This window comes from Scomber japonicus, chromosome 4 (assembly GCF_027409825.1).
Source record: "Scomber japonicus isolate fScoJap1 chromosome 4, fScoJap1.pri, whole genome shotgun sequence".
Lineage (NCBI taxonomy): Eukaryota > Metazoa > Chordata > Actinopteri > Scombriformes > Scombridae > Scomber > Scomber japonicus.
The window spans coordinates 331,302-344,119 of record NC_070581.1 but is presented as its reverse complement, the minus strand read 5'-3'; the positions used below and the strand labels follow the sequence as shown (position 1 = coordinate 344,119).

Here is a 12,818-nt window from a genome sequence, read left to right as displayed (position 1 = left end):
CTTATTATAGTTTAGATATCCATACAGGGGCGATTGCTCTGAGACAACAAGGGAAGCTCAGCTTCCCCTAAAATTTCATCAAATAAATTGTCACAACTGTCATATTAAATTCACACTAAAATTATATTTACATCAAATCTGCACTTGAATGCGTTCAATTTTACAACTATGACATCCTGTAACCAGCTGTTTATTGCCAACACTGTTGGCCATTGCCAACACTGTCCGACGTGATTTCCCTATAACACAATTGCAGTCCGCTGCGGACGCTGAGCGTCTCTGGTGGTCAATGAAGCTTCTCCCAACAGCTGTTTTGGGCTAGGGCGGGACAAGCCAGGATAAGACGCTCATTGGATAATGCGACAAACTCGTCCCGCCCCTGGACGCTGAGCGTCTCTGGCGGTCAATGGAGCAGTGGGCGAGGTCGGACGCTCTGCTTCTGTATGATGATTGGATGAAATGATTTATAGGGCTCAAAGCCCTTGACAGACAGCTTTGGATAGGCTGACTCTTCTGAGTGTAGTTTTGTAGCTTGACTTTCTCGCTAAATCTGGCGACTTTCCAACTCTTCTTGGCGACTTTTTTTCTCAAAGGCGACTATCGACATATCTAGCGAGTTTTCTGATGTTTTAGAGATTCTGACATGAAAGCACGTATCACTCTGTCCTCAACGAGCAGCGGGTGCTGCTGCGAGCCCTGCCCCCGTCCCAAAGCACTCACAGACGGTCAGGTTCACAGCAGCCTCGTACAGCAGTCCCAGTTGCAGTCCGAGCAGAGAGGAGAGTTACATTGCAAAATGGTACAGAAAACAATATGATTGGTCTAATTAATTAGATTAGATTAGGTCTTATATATTAAATATGAATTAACACGTTTATGTTGAATAATTCAGGTGTTAAGTGTGTGTGTGTTGATGTGGTTCTATGGCATAGACGAAGCATACAACAGCCTCAATTAAACACTCCTTTTATTGTAACTGCCTCGCTTCAATATGACAAGTTTTATGATGAAGATGTAAAGTGAGCTTCCCCTGTTTAAAACACCAGCAGCCGCCACTGTATCCATAATAGTATTTCTCCATTAAAAAAATAAAAAACGTGTTTTGACTTGTTAGAGTTGTTAAAAACACCCACAACCATATTCTCATTAGTAGACATTGTATTCAAGGATATCTACATCTTTGATTATACTAAAAAGTTGACGATTCTAAGAGCCTGTGACTGACAGCAACCCTAAATAATGTTTGAGCTTTAGTTAAAAAAAAGAAAATGAACATATCATCATTAATAGAATATTTCATTTAGAATTAAATAACGCAGTAAACTAACATTTTATTTGTATGCAAAATGTTGCATGCATGTCCACACAGTGTTATATTATCACAGCTCAATGTCAGAAAATATTGTACAATTAGTAATGGACTATAAGAGAGTTGCAAGTCTTCACAGGTAGAGGTGTAGTTACAGAAATTGTGCATGGTTGGCATTGCCTGCCTGCAGAGGAATAAATAAAACACTTTAGTAGGCATCACACTTGCTTTGTTTCTTTTGTAAAGGATCTTTGACTTAGTTTCTGTGTAAATATTAATTAGTAAATACTGTAATTGCAAAAGTAGTTTGGTCACCAGTGGAGTTTTTGTTTCTGTGTTGATATGCTGACTAAGCATTTGCTTTTTTAGCAGAATTAGCAAATTTGCAAGATTAAATTTGTTTGTAAATTTATAATGAATGAATGTACAGGTTAATATGGCCAATTAAAATACTTTGCAGTATGTTTGCTATCTTGCCAAATCCACAAAAACATTAGCAAAAGACATCCCAAGTGGGTCAGTGATAATACAAAGAAAAAAAGATCCTTGAGAAAATAAGGACTGGACCAGCAGCTCCTCTAGGTTGCAACGTACCAAACATTGTTCCAATCCAGATTATTCATCTTTAGCATATTAACCGTTCACACTTTTCTGCATTTAAGGTCTTCCTCCTTTTTTTCCCCTTCATAATATTGTGTTAATACATAACATATTTGTTATTTTGAATTCTTCAAAAGTTCTCAGCAGTCAATTTGTTACAGATCAACTCAACGTTTATGTATTACCTAAAAAACTCAGTTTAAGACAATCTACTATAAAGATAAAATTGACACTGTTATGGTGTGTTCAGGTAACAAAATCAAGTCAAAGGCACTTGTAATTTAAAGTACTTTATTTGATCACAAATGTAACTCTTGTGTACAGTTAATCTTACACCACACAATAAAACTATTTAGAAGATAAATTAGTTGGGTTTAAAAGATGACTTATGTGTTGCTTAAAGGGCTTAAAGAGTGTTTTCCCTTCCACCTCTTAAACACCCTTTCAACCTACTGAACTTTAAATTGCACATTAAGTCACACAAAACCGACTGTGGGCTACATATTGTCATCATTGTTTTTGTTTTATTAAAAACGTTGCTGAATATGCACTCATGCCCGTGACTGCTCTTCAATATCCTGTATGGTCTCTGGCAGGCACCTGTTACGGGTCTCTGGTAGTGTCCTTGCTACAATTGCCCCCAGTATAGCTGCAGAGCACAGGACAAGCTGCGGGAGGTGCTTCCACACCTCATCCAGAAGAAGGATCAGAGGAGCCACTGCTACACCAAATCGACCCATGAAGGAGTTGTAGCCCATACCACTCTGCCTAAAACACATTCATAGACAAAGGAAACTGTGTGACTTCAGCTGCTACTCTTGTGACACAATTTTTTATCATGTGGAAATGTTGCTATACTGTATATAATAAATAATAAACATTATCTATATAGAACCTTTCAAAACAAAACAAATTAAAATGAACTAAAAGCCATAAAAATCCACATTATGCAAATTATGCAACACAATTTGAGTACAACATAAAACTAAAAATAATAAATGAAGTAAAATGTTCAGGCAGTTCAGGTAAAATCAGAGACTAAATCAGGTGAGATGTGATTGTGCCTTTTAATTCTGGTTAAAAGCCTGGCAGCTGATTTCTGTACAGTCTGCAGTTGTTATCTTAGTAGTAGAGAAAAGACTGTTAACAAGAAAGATAACAGTATGTACAACAATAACAGTATGATATAGTACATGCATTTTAGGTTACAAATCCATGAAACGTTTTTAGGCTGACAGAAGAATGATTCAAAGAAAACCATGCACAGTTACCTCACTACAGTGGGATATAGCTCTGAGCTATACAGTATAACAGTTGCAAACGATGCAGAGGAAAGACCTTTGCCAATAACTGCTACCACTGTTCTTACAATCGACATATCTGAGAGAAGATAAATGCATTGTTAGAGTTTATATAATCTTAAACAACAAAATGACCAAAGGCTTAGATGTAAGTCTGGAAATAAATGAATATCCACCTTTAGGTACCATGATGTTGATTCCGAGACAGACTCCAACCAACAGTAGAGCTCCTACCTCGGTACTTCTCCTGCCTATCTTATCCAGTAAGAAGTAAACTGATATTTTGGCTGGGAGCTCGATGACAGCGTAGGTAAATTGAGTGAGATAGATATTGAGCCCAAAACCTGTGACGTTGAAGCTGATACCATAAAATGACATTGCCCCACAGAACCTAAAGAAAGAGAAATTGCAAACCTTTTTTAAATGACTCTAATCCAAAAAAACATGTTGCGACTTAAAATCGTAAAACATACAGACCAAAGTGTGCCAGTACGCAGGGCCAGTTTCCTCATTTTTGGTGTTCGTATCAGATCGAGGTAGGAATAAACCCGATCTCTTTTCTCTGTCACAATCGTGGACAATGTCTGAAAGAATGCAAAGCAACATTATTTTCTAAAACATTTGATATTAAAAAACATGCAAAGAATCATTTAAAGGCACAAGATTATGTCATTGACTCTTATTTGCTGACTTCAACATCTGGAATATCCTAACCTCTGTATTAAGGTTGTCGGTTAACCCCTCAGCCACCTGGCTGACTCTGGTATCCACCTGATATTAAATGCAAAGATGGTTTTGTACGTACATCACCAACAAATTGGGTTGATTTTGTGCATAACAACAAAACAACAAAGAATACAAAAGAAAAACAGAGTTGTTGTCGACACTGAATTCTGCAAGATCCCAAAAGTTTAATGAGGCAACATTTCTATCATCAAGATATGTATTTGTCTGTATTTCTGTGTCCATCTGTATTTATCACCTGCTTTCCCGTCAATGCTTGTAGAGAAATACCTTGATGGTTGAAACTACTCAAATTGATAAAAAGACAAGTGCTTCCAGCCTGATCTCACAGAAATACATGACGCGGGCACGACTTCTTAACACTGAATTCCGTGATGGGGACACGTAATGTGTCAAATTTACGTGTCCCAATCACGGAACCAATACCACAGTAAAGTCAATGGGAATCCTCTTTCGTGGTGGACACACGGATTCCCCGGTTCAACTACGTCACGTAGTGGGCGGGGGATAATATTTCTAATCTATAAATCTTTTATTTTCTAGCGGTTTTTATATTTTATTTCATTTTTTTTCAAAGGTATTTCCTTTCATAGTAGGCAAATTATATTAATAATAAGCTACTGAATGAGAAGAATAGTCGGTCGTTACCACGGCAACGTCACGTCACGCTTCTTACCGGGAATCCAGAAGCTGTCATTCATTTCAATCACTGCCACTGACTACAGTAAGTATCTCAACCCGATGCATATTCATTTGTTCAAAACACAAAAATGTAATACTGTTATTCCATCCATTGTTGCCCAGTCTCCATAGCGTTTCTCTGAAGATTAGGTTGAATCTGTTAATGTTGGCTACCCGCCAACTATTTTTAACGTGCAGTTTTTAGCTGTGCTTTATTTAGTGCAAGGCAAATGTTAGAAGTTTGATTTTTAGAGATTAGCGCCATCAGGGATGGATTGTAACAAAACATGGCCCTGGATTTCTCCAGAGGATCGGACTGGTCGCTCATCCTGCGGTCAGATGGGTCAGACTTATACAGTCTATGGGTCAGACCCATAACAATAAATACATAATCAAATAAAAAGAAGACCTACAAGCAATCTACAGATAGAGTATCCTGCATACACACTTATGCTATATTTTAATAAAACTCACTGTACTCATTATTTGATAAAATGAAATATACGACAACAGATAAAAGCACCATAAAAGCACTACAAGCACTGATTAAAAAAAGACATTATGCCAGTTATCATTATTTTTGTTACTTGACTGTGTACAGCAATGGTTGTTTTTTATTAGGTATATTGCAATTTGGTTAGTTAAAGATGTAATCATTAGTTACAATATTTTGGTAATAGAAATTAAGAAATGCTCACTTATTTCAAATTCTATACTAATCATGTTTCTCTGCTTCCTGTTTTACAGACTTTTGCAACACCTCCATACCAGACACACAAACACATATGCACACTCACACATAAACCAATAAAAAACACCGCTCGAAAATAAAAGATTTATAGATTAGAAATATTATCCCCCGCCCACTACGTGACGTAGTTGAACCGGGGAGTCCATGTGTCCACCACGAAAGAGGATTCCCATTGACTTTACTGTGGTATTGTTTCCGTGAACCTAATCTTCAGAGAAACGCTACGGAGACTGGGCAACAATGGATGGAATAACATTTTTGTGTTTTGAACAAATGAATATGCATCGGGTTGAGATACTTACTGTAGTCAGTGGCAGTGATTGAAATGAATGACAGCTTCGGGATTCCCGGACAGAAGCGTGACGTGACGTTGCCGTGGTAACGACCGACTCTTCTTCTCAATCTTATTATTCATTTATTCATTCATTACTTATAATAGTAATAGATGAATTTGAAAAATAAAAAAAAATCTACTTATTTTCGTGTTGTTGTATTGAGAAATATGAGGATATGGACTGTGTGGAAAATAGCCGAGGCAAGAATCGAGTTATCCGGTCTTCCCGCGGGACAGATGCATACTCAAGAAGAATGAAAATCAGCTGGTCAAATATTGAGCAATGTAGTAGCGGTGATAATAAAAAAATAAAAACAAGGGTTTATTGCACAGATGTGCTCCGGTCCGGTAACGACTGACTCTTCTTTTCATTCAATAGCTTGTTATTAATATAATTTGCCTACTATGAAAGGAAATACCTTTGAAAAAAATATAAAAATAAAATATAAAAACCGCTAGAAAATAAAAGATTTATAGATTAGAAATATTATCCCCCGCCCACTACGTGACGTAGTTGAACCAGTTTTTGATATTTTTAGTCGTACCTCCAGGTAATGATAGCCAAGATTAGAGGTAAGGTGACACTAACAGTCAGCCACCGCCAGTCATTCACAAAGTAAGCAATAGCTGCAACTCCCATATTCCCAAACGTCCAGGATATACATAACCAGGGGCCACATGTTGGCTACGGGCAAATGTTCATTGGAAAGTATGAGTATCTGTAGCTGCAGGTGTCTCCAATGATCTCTTCAGTTTCATTTGCTGCTGACTGTCCTCACATTGCTGACTGTCCTCACATTGCTCAGCTGTAAAGTAAATATTTCAAATGTGGCTTTTATGCAGTTGACTAAATGATAATTTATGAGTGTAGTTGAGTCAGTTAGTAGTTTGAAATGAGATCCAACAACCAAGGTTAGTTAGGCCATGTGTGAATAAGATTGTGTATGTAAAGCAGAATGTACGAGTACCTGTAACCTGAGGTGGCTCCAATGACCTCTGCTGTCTCATTCTGTGGTAATTGTCCTCACAGCACACTGATGAAAAGTCAAGATAGTTTTTTAAAATGAGATAATGCATGATGACACACCACTGGTTAACAAAGTCAATATATAGTGATAATGGGATTTCTGGAAAATGTTTATATAGGCTATGACACACAGACTAAATTGTAATTAAGTGGATACAATGTATGAAAAGGTTTTTACATGCATAATCACATTGTGTCATAGGCTATGTTAAAAACAAAAATCTAAGTAATAATTTCTATATCTTGGTAAGGATTGGTAATGAAAAATGTAATATTTTATACAAGTATAAAAAATATATTTTCCCTTGTTTTAACCGGTGTTAAAACATCATGGATAAATGTCTGTGACCGTAACAAAAAGTCTCCTCTCTCCTTGTTGTTGTCTCTACGCATATACGTCACAGGCTGAAAAAATAGTCCCAGGTGGTTGTAACTCCGGAGTCCAAAGTAAAAAGTATAACTGCAGACTATTTATTTAACATTGAAATAGAAACTGAAGTTGACATGAAATGAAATTGACAAAAAATGGCTCCCTAAACCTTGGAGGAGATGGAGGGGTTGGAGAAAGGTGGACGCACAGAACAGATGGAAAAACATCCTGCTCTCCAATAAAAGTAGTAGGATCTAATGCAAATCACATATAAAAGATTTGATAAGAGAACGAGGTGTGCACTTTTGTGATATCTCAAATCAATCCCCTAGCTATAGACAAACATTATATTATGAATGTGCACACTTGGTGGATTTTGTGCTTTAGAAATAATTATAATAGGAGCAAATAGGTAGTGTACAGTAAATATGTGAGATATCAATTAGAATTTGTATGCATTGTAGGTAGGAATGATGTGGTATAAAGTGTAAAGATTAGGTATATGTGGCTGATGGTGTCCTATATGTGATGTGTATTATGTCTACAGTGAATAGAATGTGTGAAAAATTCAATGTTTACTTCCTTCAGTGACACGGACGGGTATAACGGGCCCTGGGGTAGCTTTAAATGGGCTTTCTGCAGCCTGTTTCATCGCTTACGGCCATACCACCCTGAACACGCCCGATCTCGTCTGATCTCAGCAGAGCTAAGCAGGGTCGGGCCTGGTTAGTACTTGGATGGCGTACTCCACACCAAGGAGCTCCTCCTCGTCGGGGTGCTCGTACGCTTCGGGGACTGGCATCGGTGCAGCAAAGTTGGGCTCCAGGACGTGCTCCTTGCCAAAAAGAACCTCGGCCTGCTGGTTGACGCGCTGGATCTGCCGCGGGTCCAAGCAAGACGTCTGCCGGCCATGACCACCAGCGACACGGAGCGATGCCATGCGGTGGTTCCACTGCACGGCAAAGGACACCAAGTATACCTGAAACACACATTTCCATTTGACTGTTATTGTGTACAATTCTTACAAGTGATGACTGAAGCTGTGAAATAAAATGTATCATTGAAGCGATCATTGACACTTTTCTTTTTAAATTATACCGTATGAACATGTGTCTGAAATATATATATATATATATATATATATATATATATATATATACACACACACACACACACACACACACACACACACGTGTTTTAATCACTTACTTGGAACGGCATGATCCCACATCGCTGTGAAGGGACGGCGTTGAACAGGTGGGCGTGCAACCCCTCGAGAGAGTTGCTGCCTCACCGGCACTTGTACTTGTTCAGCCGGATGCCGTTCATCACAACCACCTTCACAGAGACATACAGCTGTATGCCAGGGGGATCCTGTAACACACAACATATTGCAAGGTCCTTATTTATTCTGGTGTCATTTTGAAATGTTACCACAAGTTTGAATGGTTTTGACACACGATGACTGCAGAGACATTAACCCACCTGCATGCAACTGAGGTGCTTGCTCGCAACTACCCAGTGTGCGTCGACTGCCTCGGGCGACTTGAAGAGGTGGATCCCATCAATGTCAAGGCCAGCTGGTCCCCGGAAATCGGCAAGGATGGACTCCATCACCATAGCAGTCTCCTGTAACACATATGATATATTGTCAGCGTCAAGTGTTTAATCACATTACATTCACACATTCACACATACATTTATTTTCAAAGCTAGATCTGACCGATACCTTAGTACAATATGAAAACCACACTTACCGCAACCCCACGGGTAATACGCCTGACATACGACCTGACCTGATGAGGCTTGAGGAAAGCCATCATCTCCTCATCAGTGTACCTGTCGTAGAGCTCTGTATTACCCAACTTGACCGCCTGGACCAGCAGCATCATGTCCGCCTTGTTGTAAGCGAGCACGGCACCCGCCATGGCACTCATGAAAGCCCCGTACTTGGCGTGGCTCTGCTTGATCACGACGGCGTCCCAGCGGTGCAGCCAGTGGCGGATGTCCAGCCTGATGACAGTACCCCTCTTCACCCAGTCACCAAACAGGTTCTCCAAGAACGACGAACCGCTGTCACTGAAAATGAGATCATGACATTTTGTGTAGGTGTGTTACATGTTGGATTATCCATTTCATCATAGGTTTCAACTGCTATTGAACTCACCGACAGCAGTTGCTGTCCGTGTACAACACCTTCGGAGCAGGAGCGTTGGCACGGCGAAAGCGGGCGACCAGACCTCTGGCCATGCGTGCGTAGCACCCCTCCGACTCGGACGCAACCAACACCGTGGTCAAGAACTGACCCCACTCATTCAGCACGCTGGTCACGTACTGCATGGTGCCCTGGCCGTCGCCGTAGATCTTCTTGAGAATCTATAAAAACAAAGCAGAACATTCATTGCGTGGTGTGACCATATGGAACAGACTGACTGTTGATAAACAAGTACTTTATGCTGTACATACCTTCCTTGTGCCGTCGATGCACAAGATCTCCCCAGTAGTGCTGAGGATCTGGTCCCTGTACACGGGCATCTTCTCCATCTCTAGGATCAGGTGCGCGCGCCTCAGGACCCGAGCAGACGGAAGATGACGGGGCGATGGGAGGGGTGTAAGTGCCAGCCGCTCTGGCAAAAGACAGGATGCCTCGCTGAGAGGAAGAGGATCCAGCCGCCGACATGTGGGCGTCGTACAGGAGGGTCTGGTACAGGTCCCGACGCTCCACGTACCACTCGTCATGGCCCTGCTGCAGCAGCCTCTGCACCTTGGCCATGGACACCGCGTTGAGTCGGTCATTCATCAGGGTGACCACACTCCTGTCCACGGCACGCTTGCCACAGAGAACGGCGGGGAACATCCTTCTGACAGCCGGGGCGAGGCTCATCAGAATTTTGGGGCTGTGCGCCAGCCACGAGTACTGCTGCTGCTGCTGCTTCTGGGCGTCGTCCTCCTCATCGTCGCTGTCGTCTGCGTGCGCCTGGCTCAGCCCCTCCCTCAGCTTGCGACAATACTTGCACGTCAACCTCTCGGTCAGTAAGGTGTAGTGGAAGTTGGTGCTGCACACTTGCCTGGCGTAGCTGCCGTACCCTTTCTTCTCCAGGTAGTACTCTGGCGGTGCGGCGCAGTTGGTGTTGGGGCAGCAGATCAACGCCTTCATCACGCCGACCGGGCGCCAGAAGAAGGCAGGGGTGGTGAAGAAGGAGAGCATGTTTGGCACAGCTCCCTTGACGGCCATAGGAGGAGGGGGCGGGTGGAACTCCATCTTCTCCTTGAACACCTTCCTCTCGGCCACCTCACCCCTGCTGTTCTTATACTTGGCGGCCCTCTCGAACAGCCCGTATATTTCATTGTTCTTCAGCCACTTGATATTCGCAGGGGACATACCAGTGGCTTGGGCGGATTCAGGCGGCTGCTCCCAGAACTTCTGCCAGCCTTCCAGCACGACGGCACCGGGTTCCGAGGTCTCTCGGAGGGACGAGGGTCCGGTCCTGTCGTCCTGGCACACAGAGCTGGCGAGGTTTCCCCAGGTGGTCAGGTGTGTGCTGACCGACGGCTCGGACTCATCCAGGACACTCTCTGAAGAGGAGAACACCACAAAAATGTATCAACTGCACTGCTCGATACATACTGATGAATTTCACGTGGCACAAACACAAGTCCTAGCAGCTCCACAGCATACTACACAGTACTTTCATGTTCATTTCTGCATAACACTACTATACCCGCAGAAGCCAACAACTCGGCATCACTGGCGTAGTTGGGGTCCTGCTGAGAGACGTCGGGGACGGTCGGAGGAGCCCGGTCTTTCTTCGAATTCGCTTTCTGCAGAAAATAAAACACGACCATAGAATAATCTTATAAAATAATACTTTTACTAATACTGGTTACTGCTTAACATCAATTACTCAGGTCTAAAAGGTAACTGAGGTTATCTTACCTTCAACCTCCTGTCAAGGTGCCATGTGACAGGAGGGAACTCTCTGGCGTACTCAAGCAGTCGCTCCTTCTGCCACTTCAGCAGCTCGCCCTGCTCTCCCTGCTGGCAGTACTGGAACAGCAACCACACCAGCCAGCCGACATCATTTTCTATAAGCCACCTGAAGGTCTGACCGGCGTATTTCCCGAACACGATGACCAGCTGACCTTTCCACAGCTCACCCCCGGACCTCTTGGCAGCCGCCTCTGCTGTCTTGAGATCCAGCCATTTAGGGTCAACAACAGTGCTGCTGGGGGCCTCTGCCACAGACTTTGCTGCCTCTGTACAGTGCAGCCTGGCCTCTCCTTGCCGGTACAAAACGATGTTGGGGTACTGGTGTAGCTGTTGATGGCTGACCAGCGATGATTTGGTGGTCAAGCTCTTCCTGCACACATCACAGTCAAAGGTCTCCCTGGCGATGGCATGGATCTTCAGATGCCTCGTCAGGTTGGACTTTTCAGTGAAAGTCTTGTCGCACACGCTGCACCGATGCACCTGCTTCTCCATGTTTCATCTGGTACAGTAAAACATGAATTAATGAGTAAAACTAAAAGCAGATCATTTAGATTAACAATACGTAGCCCTTTATTATACAGAAATGTGCTGTTGGTGTATTAGCCTAGGACAACACGCTCGCCAGATTGTTCTAAATAGCCCTATGTTATTAGAAATTGCTGTTTACCAGGTATGCAGCGCATCCCATGCAACAAGAGATTAACACGGTCGCCAAATTGCTTTATGTTACACTTACTCTGGCATCAGCTGTTGTTTAAACAGTCACATTTACCCACATTAACACATATCCACATCAAATTGACCAAGAAAATGTTGATTGTCGCTGAAAAGCAACAGGTGTGCAGGTGTGCGATGTAGCCGCTAGTGCTACTGTAATCGTCGTTGCGCTGACCGCTAGCAGACTAATTACCTCAGGAGGCGGATGAACCTGACAGAAAACTTTTCCGATAGCCCCCAACTCAAACAAATTTCGACGAATTATAGATTAATACTAAGGAAACTTTCTTCTAACAACACAATTTCAACTCATTGTAAACAGTCTTGTTAGCCGCGTTAGCTAGCTACAGACGCACATTAATCAGCTTGGGTGAATATAGTCATGCCATACACCGTTGGAAAGCTTACATTGTCACGATTAAAACGAGACCAACCACGAGTAATATGGTTGCTCACAGACAAAACGGCGTTAGGTTGACTGAAGTCTACCCAGCAGCTAAAAACATACTTTCAACGTCTTCCCTTTATACACAACGACCGTGTTATGACACAGAATCTTTTCTCTTTCTACAAAATCGATACAGCTTAATACATACCTTAAAAAAATTAACTAGCAAAGGATGAAGAGAATACAATTTACCTGAGTGAATCCTCCGTTGACAGTAGTGGCAATGACCGGTGAATACATTAGCTGACGTATTCTGATCCTCGCTCAATGATTGGTCTGTTGAGCGCTGAGCTCTGCTCAACATTGCTCAACCATTGGCTGATCGCTCCTCAACTCTGCTCAACATTACTCAACCATTGGCTGATCGCTCCTCAACTCTGCTCAACATTGCTCAACCATTGGTCGGTTGACGGGAGTTTAGGGATTTGGTGGAGAAAGTGCCTGGGAATACCAGGTGCTGTAAGCTTTTTTTCTCTCAGCTGTCACCAAAGGAGGGCGCTGTTGCTCCATCACCGCACACAGGGCTTTGAGGAACAAAAGCTGCA

At 42.4% G+C, this 12,818-nt stretch overlaps 1 protein-coding gene across 1 annotated transcript; it reads right to left on the bottom strand.

Annotated features, from left to right (window-relative positions):
* Positions 1–2,349: 2,349 nt before the first annotated feature.
* Positions 2,350–3,901, bottom strand: LOC128357524 (solute carrier family 22 member 6-like). Its single transcript, XM_053317886.1, has 4 exons — positions 3,688–3,901; positions 3,387–3,601; positions 3,181–3,289; positions 2,350–2,677 (listed from the first exon to the last, which is right to left on the bottom strand). Exons 1-4 carry the CDS (start codon positions 3,720–3,722, stop codon positions 2,461–2,463), a joined length of 576 nt encoding a protein of 191 aa, XP_053173861.1. The 5' UTR covers positions 3,723–3,901; the 3' UTR covers positions 2,350–2,460.
* Positions 3,902–12,818: the final 8,917 nt, after the last annotated feature.